This window comes from Balaenoptera borealis, assembly GCF_965194805.1.
Source record: "Balaenoptera borealis genome assembly, chromosome: 20".
In the NCBI taxonomy this organism is placed as follows: Eukaryota; Metazoa; Chordata; class Mammalia; order Artiodactyla; family Balaenopteridae; genus Balaenoptera; species Balaenoptera borealis.
In genome coordinates, this window is record NC_138879.1 from 60,964,760 (window position 1) to 60,984,022 (window position 19,263).

A 19,263-nucleotide genomic window follows, 5' to 3' on the forward strand; every position below is an offset into this window, starting at 1 on the left:
CATGAGGTGCAGCCAAAAAACAAACGAACAAGCAAAGCTAAGCATAAAAATAACTATAAAAGAACTAAGAAAAACATCAGAGACTATTTTATAACGTTGGAAAGAAAACCTTCATAAGAATGAGATTAAAACTACAAACTATAAAGGAAAACATGGAAATTAAACTTTCATATTTAAAACTACCACATGAAAAAGAGAAATGACCATACAATTAAAGACAATGTATGACAGGTGCCAGATTAACATCTAGAGCAGGAGTCGGCAAACCATGGCTCACAGGCCAATCCTGCCAGCTACCTATTTTTGTAAATAAAGTTTCACTGGAAAGAGCCATACCCCTTAGTGCATGTTTTGTATACAGCAACTTCACACATCGGCTTTTGTGCTACAGTGGCAAAGCTACATAGTAGCCACTAAGATCTTATGGCCCACAAGGCTGAAGTATTTACTATCTGACCTTTTACAGGAAAAGTTTGTGGACCGCTGGTCTAGAGTATATACAGAAAGCTCCTACAAATCAGTGGGGGGGGGGGGGCCCTAACCCTATAGAAAAACGGGCAAATAATATGAAAATCCACGAAAGAACAAAATATATTCAATAAATATTACTAAAAGAGGCTTAACCTCACTGGAAACTAGGGAAATTATTAAAGAATTAAATCATTTTATAATACCCAATCCTGGCAATGATATGATACAGCCTTTTGTGGAAGACAATTTGGTGATTATCTGTAGGAAAAAAAAAAAATTTTAATGCACTTGATGTCAACCTAGCCATTCTATTTTTAGGTATCTGCCCCCAGAGAAATACTTGCATTCGTGCGCGCACGCACATGCATTCTCGCTCTCTCTCACACACACACACACTCTCTCTCACACACACACACACACACACACACACACACACCCAAAAGCAGTTAGAAAGCTGTTCGTTGAGGCATTCACTGTCTATAATGACAAAAGCTGGAAGTACCCTTGCTGTCCACCAATAAGGGAATGGTTAAACTATGGTACATCCCTGATGGTACAATATGCAAAACACCCCTGATGGTACAATGCGCAAAAAACAAGTTTGGTATATTGATATGTATTACCATGAAAACGGCTATACAACATCATTAAGCAGAAAAAACAATATACTTCAGAGCAAAAACGCACATACAGTTTAGGTTTAAATAGGTTTTTTAACTGTACTTGAGTCTGCATGTATGCAGAGAAATGCACAGGGGAAAGACTAAAGGATAAATGCCTTAAAGAGGAGGTGGCCTCAATGATCACTGATCTATCTTCCAGCCTTGATGGTCTAAAATAAGCTCAGGGCGGGAGGGGCAACAGGAAGCAGGGGCTTGAAGGAGACTGATGGGAACCGATTGGCTGAGGTTTTCTACTGGAGCCATGAGGATGAGAGTAAGAGGCTGGGGGAGGGCCGGATGCAGGCAGCAGCAGCTAAGGCTGCTGGCAACAGCCCTGAGTCTCCCTCCTTCTCTCTTCAAGAACAGTTTCTTCCTGAAAGATCCCAGGAGGTAGAAGGCTGGCCTAATCTCTCCCAGCACAAATAACCCCACTCATTTCAGAAACGACCAATTCCCCTTGTGCCCTGGAGGGCCCAGGCCTATTTCAAAACCCACAATTCAACTGTGAATACAGTGCAAGATTAAGGTACTTTTAAATTTGTGACGTCCCCCTCCCCACCAAATCCAATTAATAATCAGCATTTTAAAAACAGATTCAATTCAAATATGCAGATTCCATTCCAATTCATCTAAGTTTAAGAATCGGAAAACAAGCCCTATGAGGTGTAAACACCCAATTTAGGCAGCTGCCTGGAATAGCCAGACAACTCTCTCAGAATAACCCTTGCCAAGCCAGAAACTTCCTAAATCCAAGTTTACTATTCTGTAGGTGCTTCTTGTTCATTTGTTTTTTAAACTGCAAGAAGAAAAAGTTTCATACGATGTCATGCCTTGCTTTTCACAACAGCCTAGTGAGGCAGGAGAGCCAGGGATCCCTGCTCCCAATTTACAGAGAAGGAAAATAAACTGTATCGAGGAAATGGGACTTGTTCAAGGTCACGCAGCTACAAGTGACAGCCAAGCCTAGAAGTTCGGTCCCCTGACTCCTGGTCCAGGACCCTCACGGCCACATGAACTGCTTCCCAGGGCAAGGCGTCCAGGGGAGAGGAGGGCATCTCCCTCAGAAGCCCACCACAGCCCGGCACACCACCAGGACACGGACCCTGCCGTCCTAACGCTCTGACTCCGCAGCCCTGGGTGCCGGGTGAAGCTCTGGGTCTCGGGTACCAGAAGTTTCTTTCTGGCCCCTGGGGAAGGCAGCCGGTCCCAGGCCGTCACCCCTGCCCCGCCACCGACTCGGCCGGCCGTGTAAACACTTCGCAGCAAGAGAAACGGCCAGGCCGGTCCGCTCCGAAGCAGCGTGTCGGTGGAAGGAGCGCCCACGACGAAGTCAGCTGGGCTGGAACGGGAAAGGGCTCCCGGCCTCGCGCAGGGGGACCAGGGAAAGCTCGTGGCGGTTGGGGAGACGGAGGCTGGGGAGAGGCCGGGGGGGGGGGGGGCGGGCCCGGCCGGGAAAGCGGGAGTGGCCGCGCGGAGCCGCAGAGCCCAGCTCCGGAAGGGCCGGCCGGGCCCAGGACCCGCGCCGGGGGCACGCGGGACGGTCCGGCGCCGCGCCGTGGGCGGGTTTCCGCCGCCAAAGCGTGCGAAGCCCCCCAGGGACGAGGGACGGAGACGCGGCCGGGAGCGGCGACCCTGGGGGCGGGGAGGCCGTGCTAGCCTCTCCCCCGCCGGCGGCCCCGGGTCGCGGCCCAGAGCGAGACCCGGACCCAGGCCGCCCCCGCCCGGTGGCCGCCGGAGGGAGAGGGCGCGGAGCCGGGCGGCCGAGTGTGGCCCCGCGCTTTGTTCCCGCGCTCGGCCGGGCGCCTCGAGCCGCCGAAACGCATGAGTCACCGGGCGGCGAGCGGAGGGCGCCGCTCCGTCCCGCGGGCGCCGCTTTGTCCGCCCCGCCCGCGCCGCCCGCTCACCTGCGTCAGGTCCTCGTCGTTGAGCAGATGCGACTCGCGGGGCTTGAAGCAGTTCTGACACTTGCTCTTGTTAAAGATGTTGGCCTGGAATTTCCTGCACGGGTTCTCCTTGGCCGCCGACATGGCCGGGAACGGGCTCAGGCCGGGCGCCGCCGCATCCCCGGCCGCCGCCTCCAGCCGCGCACGCAGGCCGGCGCCTCACAGAGCGCGCGGCCCCCGCCGCCCGCCCGCGCCGCCGCCGCCGCCGCCGCCCGCCGGTCCCGGGCCCATGGACGCGGCCTCGCGCGCCCACTCCCGCTCCCGCCGCCGCCCCGCCGATCCCCGCGCTCGGTGCCCGCGCCGCCCTCAGCCGCAGCGAAGGGGAGCGGAACGCCGGGCGCACTCCAGGACGGCAGGCGCGAGCGAGGGAGCGACAGGCCAGCGCGCGGGGCGTGGCGGGGCGCGGGGCGGGGCCGCTTCCCGGCGCGATCGGCGGCCCGGCGGGCCAATGGCAGCGACGCGTCCCGGCTAACAAAGAAACGCCCTGGCCAATGGGAGCCGGGGGTGGGACAAAAGGCGGCCAGGCGCAAGGTAACTTGTGTAGGCGAAGTAAGGCGGGGCGTGGTGGGGCGTTCAGGCTTGGTGGACGGGCGCGCGGCCGCCGGTCCTGACAGCTGCGTGGGCGGGGCCTGCGGGCGGGGGGCGCGGCCTGCGAGAGGGGCGGGGCATGAAGGCGGGGCGGGCCCTGCAGGCGGGGGCGGGGACGGGGGCGGGGACGGGGACGGCGGGCTGGCTCTGCAAACAGCTCCTGCAACCTCGCGGTCCCGCGCCCACGCGGAGACGATTAGTTTGACACCCACTATGCGCCGGCCCCGCGTGGCGGTCAGCAAGGCTACATACTGTTCCAAGTACTTGATATGCATGAGCTCAGTGAAAGCTCACAGCCTCCCCATCCCCATCCCCATCTTATGAGGGCGGACACTGAGGCGCAGAGAAGTTAAGGAGAGGGACGTAGGGTTTGGGAGGCGGCGGGGGTGGGGGGTGACTTGGAGATGTCAGCCCGGAAGAGCTGTCAGTTCTATTGCAGGAGATTAGTAAGGGCTGACGCAGTGCCAGGTACTGAGCCAGGCATTCCGGTCCCCACTACGTGCTTGAGGAAAATAAGGCTCCGATGTGTGCGTGTGCGGGGTCTACTAGGCGGGCCAACTGTCACTGCAATCGTCCACTGCCCAGTCTCCTGGCCAGAAGACCACTTGGAGAAGACTGTAAAGGGGGCGCAGGCAGAAGGCTCAGCAGCCAAGAGAGGGGGCTCCTTGGGGAAATTAGGGGCGGCCTCAGGGAGGAGGGGAAATTCAAGCAGAAGGTGAGAGGTCGAGAGGGGCTGGGGTGGAGGTAGCAGAGGAAGGAGCAGGACGGATAAGGCTGAGGGGTTCCCGAGGGCCAGGGCACCCCACGCCTCGGGTTCCAAGCTCGGGCGCGTGTAAAGGTCAACCTGCTGGCAGCCAGGAGTCTACCATGGGAGTTTCCAAACGGGGGGTGAGCCAACTCAGCCCTCACAGAGGAGGTGACACTGAAGCATGTGTCAGTGGCAGCGACAGCAGCTGTTGCTAAGGGAATGGAAGGTTTTAGGAGAATCAGCAACTGCTTCCAGGGCTGTGTACTTTTCCATTGAGCATCCGGTGAACGGCCCGGGGAGGTGAATTTCAAGTCAGTGTAAGAAAATACTTTCCTCCCAAGACAGCTGAAGAAAGGTGGATCAAAATCCTGTGGCCACCTAAGGGGGAAGGCCAGCTCTTGACCTGGGGCGAGTGCCTTCACCTGCCTGCTGCCTCAGTTACCTCATCTACAAAATTGGCATGATTATGTGTTTGTTGTTAGCATTACATGATATAATGCCTATCAAATATTTAGCATAATGTGCCAAAATGTTAATTGGTCAATCCAAGCAAAAGGTGTTTATTGTCCTATCCTTGCAACTTTTCTGTTGGTTCAAATTTTTACAAAATAAAAAAGTGTGTGTGTGGTGGGGAACACAGACAATTGCACAGAATACTCAGAAACTGACACCAATGGTGGCCTCTGGGGAGGGAGCTGGGTGGTGAGAGGTGACCTACTTTTAATTTTCACTGTGAGCCCTTTTGTTTCTTTGGATTTGATATTGTGTGCATGTATAACTTGTTTTAAAATAACTTTTTAAAGTCCTACCCATGCCTCAAGGCCAACTCAAAGGCCCCTTCCCTTAAGAAAATCCTTGGGGAACTTCCCTGCAGGTCCAGTGGTTAAGACTCCACGCTTCCACTGCAGGGGCCATGGGTTCAATCCCTAGTCGGGGAACTAAGATCCCGCATGCCACATGGGGCTGCCAAATAAATAAATAATAAAAAGAAAAAAAAATGCTTGGCATATTCCGCTCAAGTCAGCGGACACATCCAGTGCCTGCCTTGAATGGCAAGGGTCTGCAGCTGGGGGCATAAAGAGGCATTTGAATTGGGCCTGCCTGGGAGGAGCTCACACTTGAGCAAGTGGAGATAAATAAGAACAGAGGGCAGACGGACAAATTCAATCCGGGGTGTTGTGAGGGTCCAGGCAAGGGCACCCAGCTCTGTCTGCGGCTTCAGGGAGGGCTCCTTGGTGGAGGCAGTGCCGGGCTGAGACCTGAGCTGAATAAGAACCAGCCAGGAGAAGGCAGAGGGAAGGCACTCCAGACAGAAGTAGCACAGAGAGGTGAGAGTGATGAGGAAGAGTAAACAGATGGTGCTCGCACAGGTTTAGCCCTCGCTGAATGAATACCTATTATGGTAGATTAAAGGTCAACCTCTTCAGGGAGAGGTGTTGGTGTTTATCATTATTATTGTTGTTTTGTCTCCATTTTACAGAAAACACACGAGGCTCAGGGCGTTTAAAGAAGCTGCCTGTGGTCACAACATGCACTCCCCAAGTGAGGATTCAAGCCCACACAGACAGACCCCAGAGCTGCCTGGGCAGTAGGGAACCATCAAGTGAAGTCTTTAGATTGAACACTGAAGAAGGGCTGTTGGCCTGGAGAACGAAGCAGAGGTGGAGACTGGAAACATGACTGATTGGGAAACTATTCCGACAGGCCACGGAGCAGCGAAGGTAGAGGCTTGAGTTAGGACAGAGTCAGTGGGAGACTTCGGGAAATATTCAGGAGGGACAGGTGGACTTAACCCTTCCAAGTGCTGCTCTCCAGACATGACCAGACTGTGGCACCGTCCGAGCAGGGCTGGGTCGTGGTTCCGGCTGCATTTCCACGCCTGCTTCACTGCCTGGCATGTGGTAGGCACTCACAAAGCGTGAACCAACGAAAACGGACCGTTCTGTCTCGTATTGTTGTCTCTCCCCCACCAGAGTATAAAACCCACGCGAACAGGGCATCTTACAGCCTTGGTTTCTGTCTCCGGGATCCTAGAACAGCACTTGGGACAAGGTCAAATACTGCACATGAACACAGAAACATTCATTGGGCTGTACACTTATGATCTGTTCACTGCAGACATCTCTGTGGATAATGTAAAGCTCAAATAGGCAATAAACAGGCAAGCAAGCAAAGCTCTCTCACCTGGGCTCCAAATGCAGGCAAGTCCTGCTCTGCGCACCTGACAGCATCCTGTAAGGAGCGGGACTTGTGCGTGCACACGTGTGCGTATCCACTCTTAGACCCAGCTATGGAACCCCCATGTGGACACACTCACAGAGGTAACTGCTCTGACCTCGGTCACCGTGGGTCAGTCTACTCTGCCCTTGAACCGCATGTGAGTGGAATGTGCACTGTGTCTGGCTTTCTCACTCGACTGTGGGTCTGTGGACCCCGTGCCGTCATGTGTGTCAGTGCCTCATGCTTTCTCACCGCTGCCTCAGAGTCCGCTGGCTGGGCGGCCCCGCAAATGTCCCCCGTCTGGGCTGTGGTGAGTAAGGCTCGGAGGGGCACCCTTTGGCCTGACTCTGGCCCACATAAGCACTTGCTTCTGTTGGGACCACCCAAGAGGGCACAGCTGGGCATTTGGTGAGCGTGTGTTTCACAGAACAGGAAACTCCCGGACAGTCCTCCAATCTGGGGGCTGGCCCTCCTCTCCCCCTTTGCTTCCTAACTTGGTAATAAGATTCACCTGGGGGATGTGTTGCTTCTCCAGCTCACGGGGCCTCCCCCGGAAATGCTGAACCAGGGCCTGTCGGCGCTCCGGAAGCCCTGGGTTGCCAGGCCTGCCTGATCTTTAAGTGAGTTTTGGAAACAGTGACGGAGCTGTGGTTCTCCAGTCTTGAGCGATTTAAAAAATACCTACTCTGGGCCCCGATTCCCAGATATTCGGATTTAATCGGCATCTGGAAAAACTCCTCGAGGGGGTTACTGTAGGGGCAGGGGCGCGGCCCACTGGTTCAGGGAGAGTGGGAGGGACAGGCCGCGGGGTCTCCAGCCTGGGAGGGCCCAGGAGGTCACATGGCTGCACGAAGCCACCCACCGACCCAGCTCGTGACCGGCCGCTGCTTTATTGCCTCTCTTGGTTGTGTGGGCTGACTGGGCCCCGGAGCGGTTCTGCTGGCCTGGCCTGGGGGTCTAGTGTGAGCACAGTGGGACGGTGCCCAGGCTCTCCCCGTAGCTCAGGGATCCCCAAAGTGCTCCAGGAGGGGGAGGCGGAAGCCAGCAGGCGTCTCAAAGTCCCTCCGCCTTCTGTGAGTCGGCACGGCTGCCCCAGCCCCGGGCACTGCCCCAGGGCCTGAGTCCCCGTGAGTTTCCGTGAGCTTCACCAGGGCCCCTTGAGACTGGCTGCCACAAAAAGCGTCTACTCATAGGTTATTGTGTGAGGACAAAATATATTCATACACGTGACGTGTCTAGTTTGATATCTGAAACAGTAACTGCTCCGAAACTTTCAGCTTTTATTATTATGCCTAGAACCTCTATGTCGGGGTTGGTGAGCTTGTATTTTAGGCTTTGCAGGCTACGTGGTCTCCGTCGCAAGTACCCCCCTCTGTTGTTGTCCCGTGGAGGCTTCATAGACAATACATAAGTACGTGGGTGAGGCTGTGTTCCAATAAAACTTTATTTACAATAACAAGCGGGGGGCCAGGTCAGCCCTCTTCCTTGGCTCCCCTCTTTTTCTGTCGGTCAGGCCTCACTGTCCTGGCCAGTCTCTCAGGAAGGTGGGTCTCCCTGGTCCTGGTCTAGCCCCTGTCTGCCATCACGTCGGCTCTCGGGGTTCCGTGGTCACGGAGCGCTGTCAGTGTGCTCTATGCTGGGTACTAGGTTCCATCACATATAATCTCACTAAACCCAACTACCATCATTCGAAGGCAGTTCTGGCAGTGCCAAGTGGTGCCTGATGGGGGTCCTTATTAACCTCCCATCCTCCAGCAGTCCCCCAAATGGACCCAAATGGACCCATTTTGGACCCAAATGGTCCAAATGCAGCTTACTAGCCCCTCCCTGATTGCCGCCTGGGGTTAGTATTACTCCCAGCTTACAGGTGAGGAAACTTGAGGCCCAGGAAGGTCGAGGACATCACTCAAGGTCATACAACCAGTAAATGGTGAGGCCTAATTCAGACATGGGCAGCATATCCATAACCACTGCTCTACTCAACCCCAGCCAAGGGCGCTGTGGGCAGGTGGGCCCCGCCCTTCCCCGGGGCTCAGGTGCGGCTGCCCTGGAAGGAGATCAGAGGATCATGGAAGCCACTTCCAGCTCTGACTCCTGCAGACACCGAATGACGACAGTCCTCAGAAATGCACTTGGAGAGAATGACAGGTACTGGACATACAAAGTCCAGCAGGAGGGCAATTTAGCCATTCTATTAAAATTTTAAGCATGCGCACCCTTTGACCTAGTGATTCCCTCTAGAAAGAGAGGTGTGGAGTTGCTCACATGCACAAAGGTATGTTACACACAAGGATGCTCAGGGCGTGACTGTTCTCAAGAGCAGAACCGTGGAGACAGGCCAGCTGGCCACCACCGGAGGATCCGATAAATAAATGATGGTTCTTTGATACAGGGGAGCACCGTGAAGCTAGTAAGGAATGAGAGGGTTGAAGTGGCCAGCCGTCCGCAACGTAAGGTGAAGTTTAAAAGCTGGTAGGAAAATGGTGTGTGTCTTGGTAGTTCCTTCCTGTCTTAAGTAGATACAGAGCCGATATACATAGTATTTGCACAGAGAAGGTCTAGAGGCGCAGACACCAAACAGTTGAAATTAACCCTGGGAGGAACAAGAACGTGGACTCTCAGTTATGCTATTGATTTATATCATGTGTGTAAATTTTTTAAAACAAACTTTTGGTTTTTATAGAGAGTCATGTGATGAAGGTTGGCGTCCCCACCCCCAGCTTCGACAATCCAGCTCAGGAAGAGCCTCGTTTCAGGCACCCTCCTCCCCTCCCCTCCCATGTTATATTAGAGCAGACCCCAAACTCATACCATTCTTCCGTAAGTACTTCAACGTGTGCAAAGATCATACACAGGCATACCTTGGAGATATTGTGGGTTTGGTTCCAGACCACTGCAATAAAATGAATATTGCAATAAAGCAAGTTGCACACACACACACACACAAAAAATACTTGAACGTGTGTCTCTAAAAGATAAGGACTATTTTTTTTTAAGGATTTTTTTTTAACATTTATTTATTTATTTGGTTGCGCTGGGTCTTAGTTGCAGCACGCAGGCTCCTCAGTTGAGGCGTGCGAACTCCCAGCTGCGGCATGCATGTGGGACCTAGTTCCCCGGCCAGGGATCAAACCTGGGCCCCCTGCATTGGGAGCACGGAGCCTTAACCACTGCACCACCAGGCAAGTCCCAAGGACTATTTTTTTAGAGCAGCCACAAACCATGATCACACCTAAAAAAATAATAATTCTTTAATATCTTATGTTCGGTAATTTCCCGTTATCTCATAAAAACGTGAGTTATTTTCATCATCATAATAATAATAAAGGTTGAAAAAGAAAAGAAAGCCAACCCAGAGGACAGACAGACTGGTACAACTCTCCTGCAGGTTTGTTTAGTGACACTTATCAAAAGCCTTAAAAATATGCTTATCTTTGACCCAGCAGTCCCAACGCATGAATTTGTTCTAGGAAAACAAGATGAAAGAGAGAGGCGGACACTGTTGGACGGGTGTGCCGCGCCTGCCACAGAGAGGCTGCTTGGAAAATATTTGTTGAATGTGAGGTTGAGCTCCAGCGTTGTTCTTTGCTGCTTTGTTTGTAAAAGGAAAAACCGAAAGCAACAGAAGTGTAAGGCATTAGGGTCCCAGCTCAATAAACGACAGCAGATCCGTCAAATGGAATGCTGTCCCTGTCATTTGAAACCAGGTTGTGGTAACGCACAATACTCCCCCTTCCCTCGAGTGTGGCTTGACTTCACGACCGGCGTCCAGAGCATGGAGCAGGAAAGCAGACAACAGTAGTTTACAGTGGAGAAGCCCAGCAGATGCTCCGCCCCTGGACACCAGCAGTGATAAATCATGTGGACGTCAGGTACCCGGATGGGATGCAGTGAGAAGGGTCTCCCCACAAAACCGTTAACCGCAGTCTCTTCGTGAGAAAAACATCAGACAAACCCAACGGACCCACGTTCTACAAGATGCCTGAGCGGTGCCCTTCAAAGTTGTCAAGGTCACAAAACAGGAGGAAAGGAAACAGCTTGGCCTGAATGCCGTATGGGGTCCTGGACAGGGTCTTGGAACAGGAAAAGGACAGTCGTGGAAAAACTTGCAAAATCCTAATACAGCCCCTAGTTTAGTTAATAATAATTTACTAATGTTGAGACTTCCCTGGTGGTCCAGTGGTTAAGAATCTACCTTCCACTGCCAGGGACACGGGTTCGATCCCTGGTTGGGGAACTAAGATCCCACATGCCACAGGGCAACTAAGCCCGTGCGTGCTAGAGCCAGCATGCCACAACTAGAGAGCCCACGTGCCACAACGAAGAGCCCATGTGCCGCAACTAAGACCCAACACAGTCAGATAAATAAGTAAATAAATTTTTTTTTAATAATAATAATAATTCACTGATGTTAATTTTTTAGTTTCGGCGAATGTGCCATGGTTAAGTAAGACATTCACGTTCAGGGAAGCTGGGTAAAGCGTGGATGGGAGCACTTTGTGCTCTCTTTGCTGCAAATCTAAATTGTTCCAAAATGTAGTAGTATTTTAAAGAGCCAGAAGGTAGATATTTCTTTTTTTTTTTAAAGGCCCCACCCCTCGGCTTCCAGGATAGTTTCCCAACCAGGGATCAAACCCAGGCCCAGGCAGTGAAAGCTCGGAGTCCTAACCATTGGACAGCCGGGGAATTCCTGAAGGTAGATATTTCTTAGCATAAGAATGTATACATGATATATTAAAGGGGAAATCTGTGTCTGGTCTCATACAGTTTTTGCTGAATGAGCCCTTTTCTGTAAAAAAATCCCTGACAAGGTGTGTGCACATACATGAACGGATGTACACGCACACACACGCAGGAGAATGAGGTCTGGGTGCACAGACTCCCAGGGCTGCAGCCCCGGGGCCAGGGGGAGAGGTGGGCTGGTGCCCACCGTCCTGAAATGGGCAGCAGCCTCACAGCTCCAGCCGGTTGTCCTACAGGACCTGGAACCAGTCCCGACGGATCTTATTCTCCCAAAGAAATCGAAATCCAGGCTGCTACCCAAATCTCTAGGACCCACTCGGCCATGGGGAGAAGGCCTCCAGGGTCACACAGCCAAGGAGAAGAGGGCTTGGGCGCCAAGAGGCAGGCAACCCGGGCGCTAGTGGGGCCGCCCCACCTTGGCACCCCTCTGCTCCTGGGCCTGGAGGACTGCCAGCTCCCCGGGGTCGGGGCTGGGGTGGGCTGCCACTTTCCCGGCCTCGGCCCTGCACACGGCCAGGCTGGGACGGAGGTGTGCTCGGGGCCCACGTGGCTGGTGCTGCCCCTCTGTTGGGCAGGTCACTGTGCCTGTGTGTGCGCGTGTGCGTGTGAGTGATGGATCCGGCATCCCCTCAGGTGTCCGTGCCTGTGCACGTCTGGGCGGGTCTGGCCGTCTTTGAGAGTGTACACAGGCATGGCCATGCTACGTACCTACATGAGTATTGGCGCGTTCGTCCGTGGGTCCACAACCGTGAGTGTGAGTGTGCGTCGTGCAGATGCGCACATGTGTGTCTCTGTTGTATGCGTGTGAGATGATCCTCTGCGTTTACGTGTCTGTGGGCAGGTGCCCTGGCTGGCTGGCCCCAATGCCTACATGTCTGTGTTTCTGTGGGACTGCCTGTGTGTTTATACCACGTGTGCACACGTGCGTGCGTGTGTGTCTGCTCTGTTTAGTTGTGTTTGCTCGTATGTCTCTTGTATGTGTGGGCGTCTCGGGTGTGTCCGTGCCTCTGTGCGAGTGTATGTTAGTGTCTGTAACTGTGTGTGTGTCCACTGAGTGTACATATGTGTGCATGTACGTGGGAGTGTTGGATACTGGAGGTCAGGGGTCAGGGTTTGGGGGTTAGGGGTCACAATCAGCACCAGCTTCTCAATTCCCTGGTTCCTGCAAGTCCCTGTAAGAAGCACATAGGTCCAAGCACCCCCGCCAGCCCCCGAGCCCCAGGCATAGGGTGAGAAGGCCAAGGGTGGGCCAGCTGCAGAGTCCAGGCCTGGAGGCCCCAGAGTCCACTCCTTTGCATCCGCTCCACACTGCAGCCACCAGCCTGCCTTGGCGTGGCTCCTGGGGGCCCCCTGCCTTTGGCCTTCGAAGAGTCTTTGATCCAAGACACAGCCCCCACAGCCCACCAAGGTACTGCCTGAAGGCCATTTGTTTACAGGTGGGCTGGGGGGGGGGCTGGGGGAGGGGTGGGGGATTGAGGCGATGGGTGAATGGGGGGGGTGAGCTGGGGTGAGTAACAGACGCAGGAAGCCTCAGAGACTTAGGCCAGAGGGACCCTTGGAGACCCTCTGGTCCAGTCCCCTGTTTTACAGATTAGGACACTGAGCCCAGAGAGGGCAAGATCCTGACCTGAGGTCACACAGCAAGTCCCCAGCAGAAGTGGCATTTCCTTCAGAGAGCTGGGTAGCACCAGGGTTCACAGCCCACAGGAGTCATTCATTCATTCAACAAACATGTTCTGAGCACCTACTGTAGCCAGGCCCTGGGGATACAGGCATGGACCAGACAGACACAACCCTTGCCCTCATGGAGCTTATACTCTAGTCACAGAGACAGACCATAAACATAGCGAAGGTTCACTTGATCCCCAAGCTCCCCTCTCTCCTCTCGGTTACTGGGCACTCACTTGAACACCCTCACTAGTACCGTCCACTGTTTCCCCTCCCCCACAGGCTGACTGAAAGCCCTGCAGTCCCTGTACGGAGCACTCAGACCACTACCCCAGCCTCCCTCGCTGCCCTGGGTCCAGCTGCTCTTCCAGAGTTCGGCTCCTCTCACTGAGTCCGAGGCTGATAAAACAGGCCCATCTGGTTGTCTTGGGTTCATGGGAAGATGCATTAGGTCACCGGGTGTTTCGTTCACTTCCCCACCACGATGGTAACCTTGGAGCTGGTGAGGAGGCAGCCGCAGGAACCCGCTTGCTCTGGGTCCAGGGGGCCTAGAAGAGAAGCTGAGGGTTCACGTCGAGAGGAGAGGCTTTGGTTCCGTCTTAGGAAGAACGTCCTCTCTAAAAACAGCAGACGGCATAGCCGTGCATCACTCGTGGAGGGGCCCCCAAGGCCCTAAGATCGGGACAGGTAAGCCCCGTCCTCAGCGGTGGGCAGAGGCCTGCTGTCTGCTCCCCAAACGCCCGACACTCCCTCCCCCAGGACCTCTGCCCCACCCCTCTCTCTGCCTGGAACGTGCTCCCGGGGCCCTTCTCACCCTCATGGGTCGGCACCTCACTCTGAAATCTCATGCCTCCCGTACCGGACGGTCCGCTCTGTGCAGACGGAGCTGTTGTGCGTCTTGCTTCCTTCTGTGCAACACCCCCTCCCCAAGTTTCCTTCTAAAACTGCCTGGGCCGTGGGAGAGGCTCCGGAGGCTCCTGGAGTGACCGGATGGCCCAGGGAGCAGGGCCCGCTGCCACCACCCGCCACGGCCTGGAGGGAGGGGTCGTGGATCCCAGGGAGCGGGAGGGGTGGGAGGTCACTGGCCCAGGTGCCTAGGGTGTGCAGTGGGCCTGGCCTGGAGGGGCCCGGCTGGTCCCAGAGCCAGCAGCTGGCGAGGCTGCGGGCACACCTCCCACGTGACAGCTCTCCCCTCAGCCTCAGGCCTCCGCTTCCTGCCCTGCCCAACCTCGGGGCTGACCTGAGGTGTGGCCTCTCCAGGGGACTGGCCTGCGGTTCAGGATGGGACCCTGCAGCTCAGAGTCACGCAGCCAAGGAAAGAGGCACAGCTGAGAGTCGTACCCACGGTGGCCTCAGCTGGGCCGCCTGGCAGCCCGAGCCCTGGGCACGCGTGTGGCTCCCTGGGTCACGGTCAGGTCACGGGGCTGCAGACCTGCCCCCTGCATGCGCTTGGCCGCGCCCCAGGCTTACATCAGCGGGCTGGACTGTGGACAGGGCAGCCTCTCCGAAGAATGCAGCTCATTGTGAGCCATCTCCCGGGATTCCTTCCCGACCGCACCCGGAGGTGAAGGTGGAGGCCGTCGGACCATCCAGGCCGAGAGGGCAGCCGGGGAGGTGCTGGGGGAAGGCCCCCCCCACCAACCAAGACGGCCTGAGCGGCTCCAGGAATGACGACCAGCACTATCTGATCTTTCCGCCACACACTGAGACTTTATAATGAGAGTGAAAAACAATCCGCGGGGCTTCCCTGGTGGCGCAGTGGTTGAGAATCCGCCTGCCAATGCAGGGGACACGGGTTCGAGCCCTGGTCCGGGAAGATCCCACATGCCGCGGAGCAACTAAGCCCATGCGCCACAGCTACTGAGCCTGTGCTCTAGAGCCCGCAAGCCACAACTACTGAGCCTGCGAGCCACAACTACTGAAGCCCGCGTGCCTAGAGCCCGTGCTCTGCAACAAGAGAGGCCACCGCCATGAGAAGCCCGCGCACCACAACGAAGAGTAGCCCCCGCTCGCCGCAACAAGAGAAAGCCCACGCGCAGCAGCGAAGACCCAGCAACAAAGACCCAACGCAGCCAAAAATAAAATACTAAATAAAATAAATTTATTTAAAAAAATAAAAATAATAAATATATTTTAAAAACCCGTGTTGTAAAATCATGTGTGTAACGCTTCCCCAACGCAGGCGTGTTCTAGCCCTTCCGACACCCCCGAGGAGGACGTGCTATCATCATGCCCCTTCTGCAGACGGGGAAGTGGAGGCCTGGGACACCTGCGCCCTTTCGCAGAGCTAGTGTACAGGGGGCCGGGACTCACAGCCCGCACAGCCCCCAGCAGACAGCTCTCGGCATCACGGGGACCCCAGATCCCGCCCAGACGGAGTGCATGGTGGGCCCAGAGAACATGGGGCTCGAGTCCCAGCACCGTCCTGCTCTTGCTGTGACCTCGGGCAAGTGACGTCCCCGTAGGTCTCACTTCCTCACCTGCAAAGGGAGGGGTCAGGATAAATGCTGATGAACCAACAGCAAGGACAGAGCTGAAAGAAGACGCTGGGTCCCCATCTGGGTGCCACGCGCATGTGAGCTACACGCCAGATCTATGTGCTTTATGGTGTGGAAGTTACGAGTTTTAAAACTGAGTAACTCTGAAAAAAGAAGCACAGGCTCTGGAGCCTGGCTTGAATCTTGCTGCTCCTTGGAGCAGCGGCCTGGGGGAGGCACCATCCCTGCCAGGCTGGGCCCCCACCTCTGGGGGGAGGGGGGAGCCCACTCCTGGACAATAGGGGCCCGCAGGGCGGGCCGGGAGTAAAGCACTGAGCAGGGGGCCTGGCCTGGAGAACGGTCCAGTGACTGGCTGTCATCAATGAGGGAAGATTTATACCACGAGCCATGAGACGCTTATTCCACATGTGTTCACTCGGCAATCCGCAGGCGGCCGCTGGGCTGGGCTGGGCTGGGCAGGCCGGCTGGCCGGAGCAGATGTTGCCAACTTGGTCTCTTGCCAGGGGCCGACAGGCCAGCTCCTTCCTCCGTCAGGACGTGACCTCCCCAAGTTGCACAGCTTGTGAGGGCCTCGACCAGGACCCTGGGCCGGCTCCTCCGGGTGCCCCAGCCCTCAATCCTCCTGGATTCTGTGTCAATAACCACGTGCCAGGAAGGATGATAACGTCTTCTTACTTGGAGATGGGGTCTTTACAGGGATCATGAGGTTAAAACGAGGTCATTGAGATGGCGCCCTAATCCAACATAACAGGTGTCCTTTTAAAAAGGGGAAATTTGGACACAGAGACAGACACGCGTCACAGAAGACGGCCGTCTGCAGTTCCGGGGGGCGAGGCCGGGACGGCTCCTCCCATCACGGCTGCAGCAGGACCAGCCTCGCGACACCTGGATGGGCTCCGGCCTCCAGACGGGGGACAGGAGGTTCTGGTGTTGAAGCCACGCAGCGTGTCGGACTTTGTAACAGCAGTCCCAGCAAACTAACACGTGTCTTCACTGAGGTATAAGTCACACGTCACAGAATTCACTCATCTAAAACGTACAATTCAGGGCTCTCCATTCTGTTCACAGATTTGTGCACCTCTCACCCTGATCGAAATTTACAGCATTTTCTTCACCCCAAAAGGAAACCCTGGACCCATTAAGCGGTCATTCCTCATCCTCTCCACACACCCCCCACGCCCGGACACTACTCATCTGCTTTCTGTCTCTATGGATTTGCCTATTGCAGACACTTCGCACATGTGGAATCATGTGCTGTGTGGCCTTCTGTGACTGGCTTCTTTCACTTAGTATAATGTGTTCAACGTTCATCCACGTGGTAGCATTGTGTCAGTGCTTCCTTTCTTTTTAAGGCTGAATGATTTTCTGTTATATGGATGGAATACATTTTATTTATCAACTCATCTCTGATGTGTAGTCTAATTTGGTTTTGGAAAGAAGACCTGAAACAAGGCAAAATGCTCACATTTGTTAAGTCCAAGGGGTGAGAACATGGATATTTGTTATGGATGTCTGAAAGGTTTCATAATTTTTTAGTGCTAATCAATATATTTTAAAACTATAGGGCTTCCCCCATCACATAAAGACACATACTGTGTGATCCCACTCACATGCAGTTCCTAGAGGAGCCAAACCCAGAGAGACAGAAAGCAGAATGGTGGGTGCCAGGGGCTGGGGAGGAGTGGTGATGGGGGAGTTGTTTAATGGGTGCAGAGTTCCAGTTTCAGAGGATGAAAAAGTTCTGGAGGTGGACGGGGCTGATGGTTGCACGATGATGCGGACGTGTTTATTAAGGCCACTGAACTGTACACTTAAAAATGGCTAAGATGGTAACTTTTATATTGTGTATATTTCACCACAATAAAAAAAAATGGGAAAAGATATATATATATATAGGACTTCCCTGGTGCTGCAGTGGATAAGAATCTGCCTGCAAATTCAGGGGACACAGGGTCGACCCCTGGTCCGGGAAGATCCCACATGCCTCGGAGCAACCAAGCCCGTGAGCCACAACTACTGAGCCTGCACTCTAGAGCCCGTGAGCCACAACTACTGAAGCCTGCGCGCCTAGAGCCCATGCTCCGCAACAAGAGAAGCCACTGCAATGAGAAGCCCGCACACCGCAACGAAGAGTAGCCCCCTCTCTCCGCAACTAGAGAAAGCCCGCGCGCAGCAACGAAGACCCAACACAGCCAAAAATAAATAAATAAAATAAAAAATTTTTTAATTTTTTTAAAAATTAAAAAAAATAAAAACTATTAAAAAAATACATATATATATATATATGTATACTGGGGACTTCCCTGGTGGCTCAGTGGGTAAGACTCTGCGCACCCAATGCAGGGGGCCCAGGTTCGATCCCTGGTCAGGGAACTAGATCCCACAGGCATGCCGCAACTAAGAGTTCGCCTGCCACAACTAAGACCCAGTGCGACCAATTAAATAAATAAATAAAATATATATACATATATAGGAAGAGGCAGAGAATGAGTCTCCAGGCATTGGAGGGAGACAATGGTTGCTGACATACTAAAGAACAGATGGGTCTAACACTTAGGAAAAAGAAAAAGGATTCCTGAACCTCTCTCCCAACGTCCTGCTTTCCTCCTGACCCCAGTGTCACAGCAACAGGGACGCTACTTAACAGCCCCGCCGTGAGCCCCGCCTGCCAGGTCCTCGGCTGCCTTCCCACAGGCCCAGACCAGGGGCAGCCCTCAGAGGAAGTGTGGATATTTTCTGAGCGTGGTGGGCTTTGACCCTGTGGGAAGGGGCCCACCAGGCTCCCAGGGCCCCGCCTGGGTCCCCAGCCACTGTGGCCTCCCCCTCCGCCACTGGAGGCCATTCCAGCCAGACCCTGGTGACCTGCCTCACACACCGACGGGGAGTTCACCCTCTTGCAAGGGGGTCATCCCACTGCCAAGCACCACTGGGCGTGCCCCATGTAAAAAGGCTCGGAGGTCTAACGGGTTTGGGGACCATGTGCAACTTATGGCATCACCAGCGTTTACTGAGCACCAAGCGTGTGCCCGGCCCTGGCTCCGGCTTCGCCTCCCTCCTCCCAGCAGCTCTGAGAGGAGGACCACAATGACCCCCTTTGAAAGACGGTGCTCAGTGGGGCAAAGATGGCTGAGGTCCCACAGCGGGCGGGGGCACTCAGGGCTTCCGTTTCCCCCACACCCATACCTCATGGCACCAGCAGCCGACGGAAGGCCCTGGGACACCCCCTAACTGATCTGGGGTCCCCACTCCCCTAACCCATGGGAGCACCCCTCAGGGCCCTCCTTGGGCAAGGCAGCCCTGGCCCTGGACCAGCTCCATCTGTCAGGCTTGCTTGACCGCAGCAGCTTTTTCTGGGTGTTCGCAGCCAGGCGTCGGAGCAGAGCGGCCGGTTTCCTTGAGCCCATTTGGATTCCATCCTGCTTGCATTTCACAGTAGGGAGACCTACATTTTTCACCCAAGGTGATGCCTTACCTGGCAAGAACTGTGCCTCGAGGGTGGAATTTTAGGCACGGAGGCTGAACTGCATCCCTAGGCCTAGGGGAGAGGCTGGGCTGGAGGTGGTGTTGTGGGGAGTGGTCCTGCACCATGGCCCCCACCCGCCAGACGGGATGAGCCCAGAAACGATGCCAGCGGGTCCCATCCTCCAGGGAGAAGGTACACTAGCGCTGCTCAGGAGGGAGCTTCAGAGGGACCCAGCTGGGGGCGGGCCCAGGGCAGCCAC

General features: G+C 54.9%; 1 protein-coding gene and 1 long non-coding RNA gene across 10 annotated transcripts in view; one reads left to right on the top strand and one right to left on the bottom strand.

Annotated features, from left to right (window-relative positions):
- MPRIP (myosin phosphatase Rho interacting protein) overlaps positions 1-3,352 on the bottom strand; it is a 127,869-nt gene extending 124,517 nt beyond the window's left edge. For 4 of the 9 annotated variants that reach the window (XM_082374484.1, XM_082374479.1, XM_082374480.1 and 1 more), the window contains exon 1: positions 3,038-3,342. In XM_082374484.1, the coding sequence (XP_082230610.1) occupies positions 3,038-3,160 (123 nt within the window). In that variant the 5' untranslated portion in view covers positions 3,161-3,342. Of the gene's footprint in view, positions 1-3,037 lie in introns of all 9 variants that reach the window. The other 5 variants (XM_082374486.1, XM_082374478.1, XM_082374483.1 and 2 more) reach the window with 4 other exon arrangements.
- Positions 3,353-3,475: 123 nt separating this feature from the next.
- Positions 3,476-9,564, top strand: LOC309619392. Its single transcript, XR_014238929.1, has 2 exons — positions 3,476-3,607; positions 5,893-9,564. It is a non-coding gene; the product is annotated as an uncharacterized lncRNA (long non-coding RNA).
- The last annotated feature ends 9,699 nt before the right edge of the window (positions 9,565-19,263 follow it).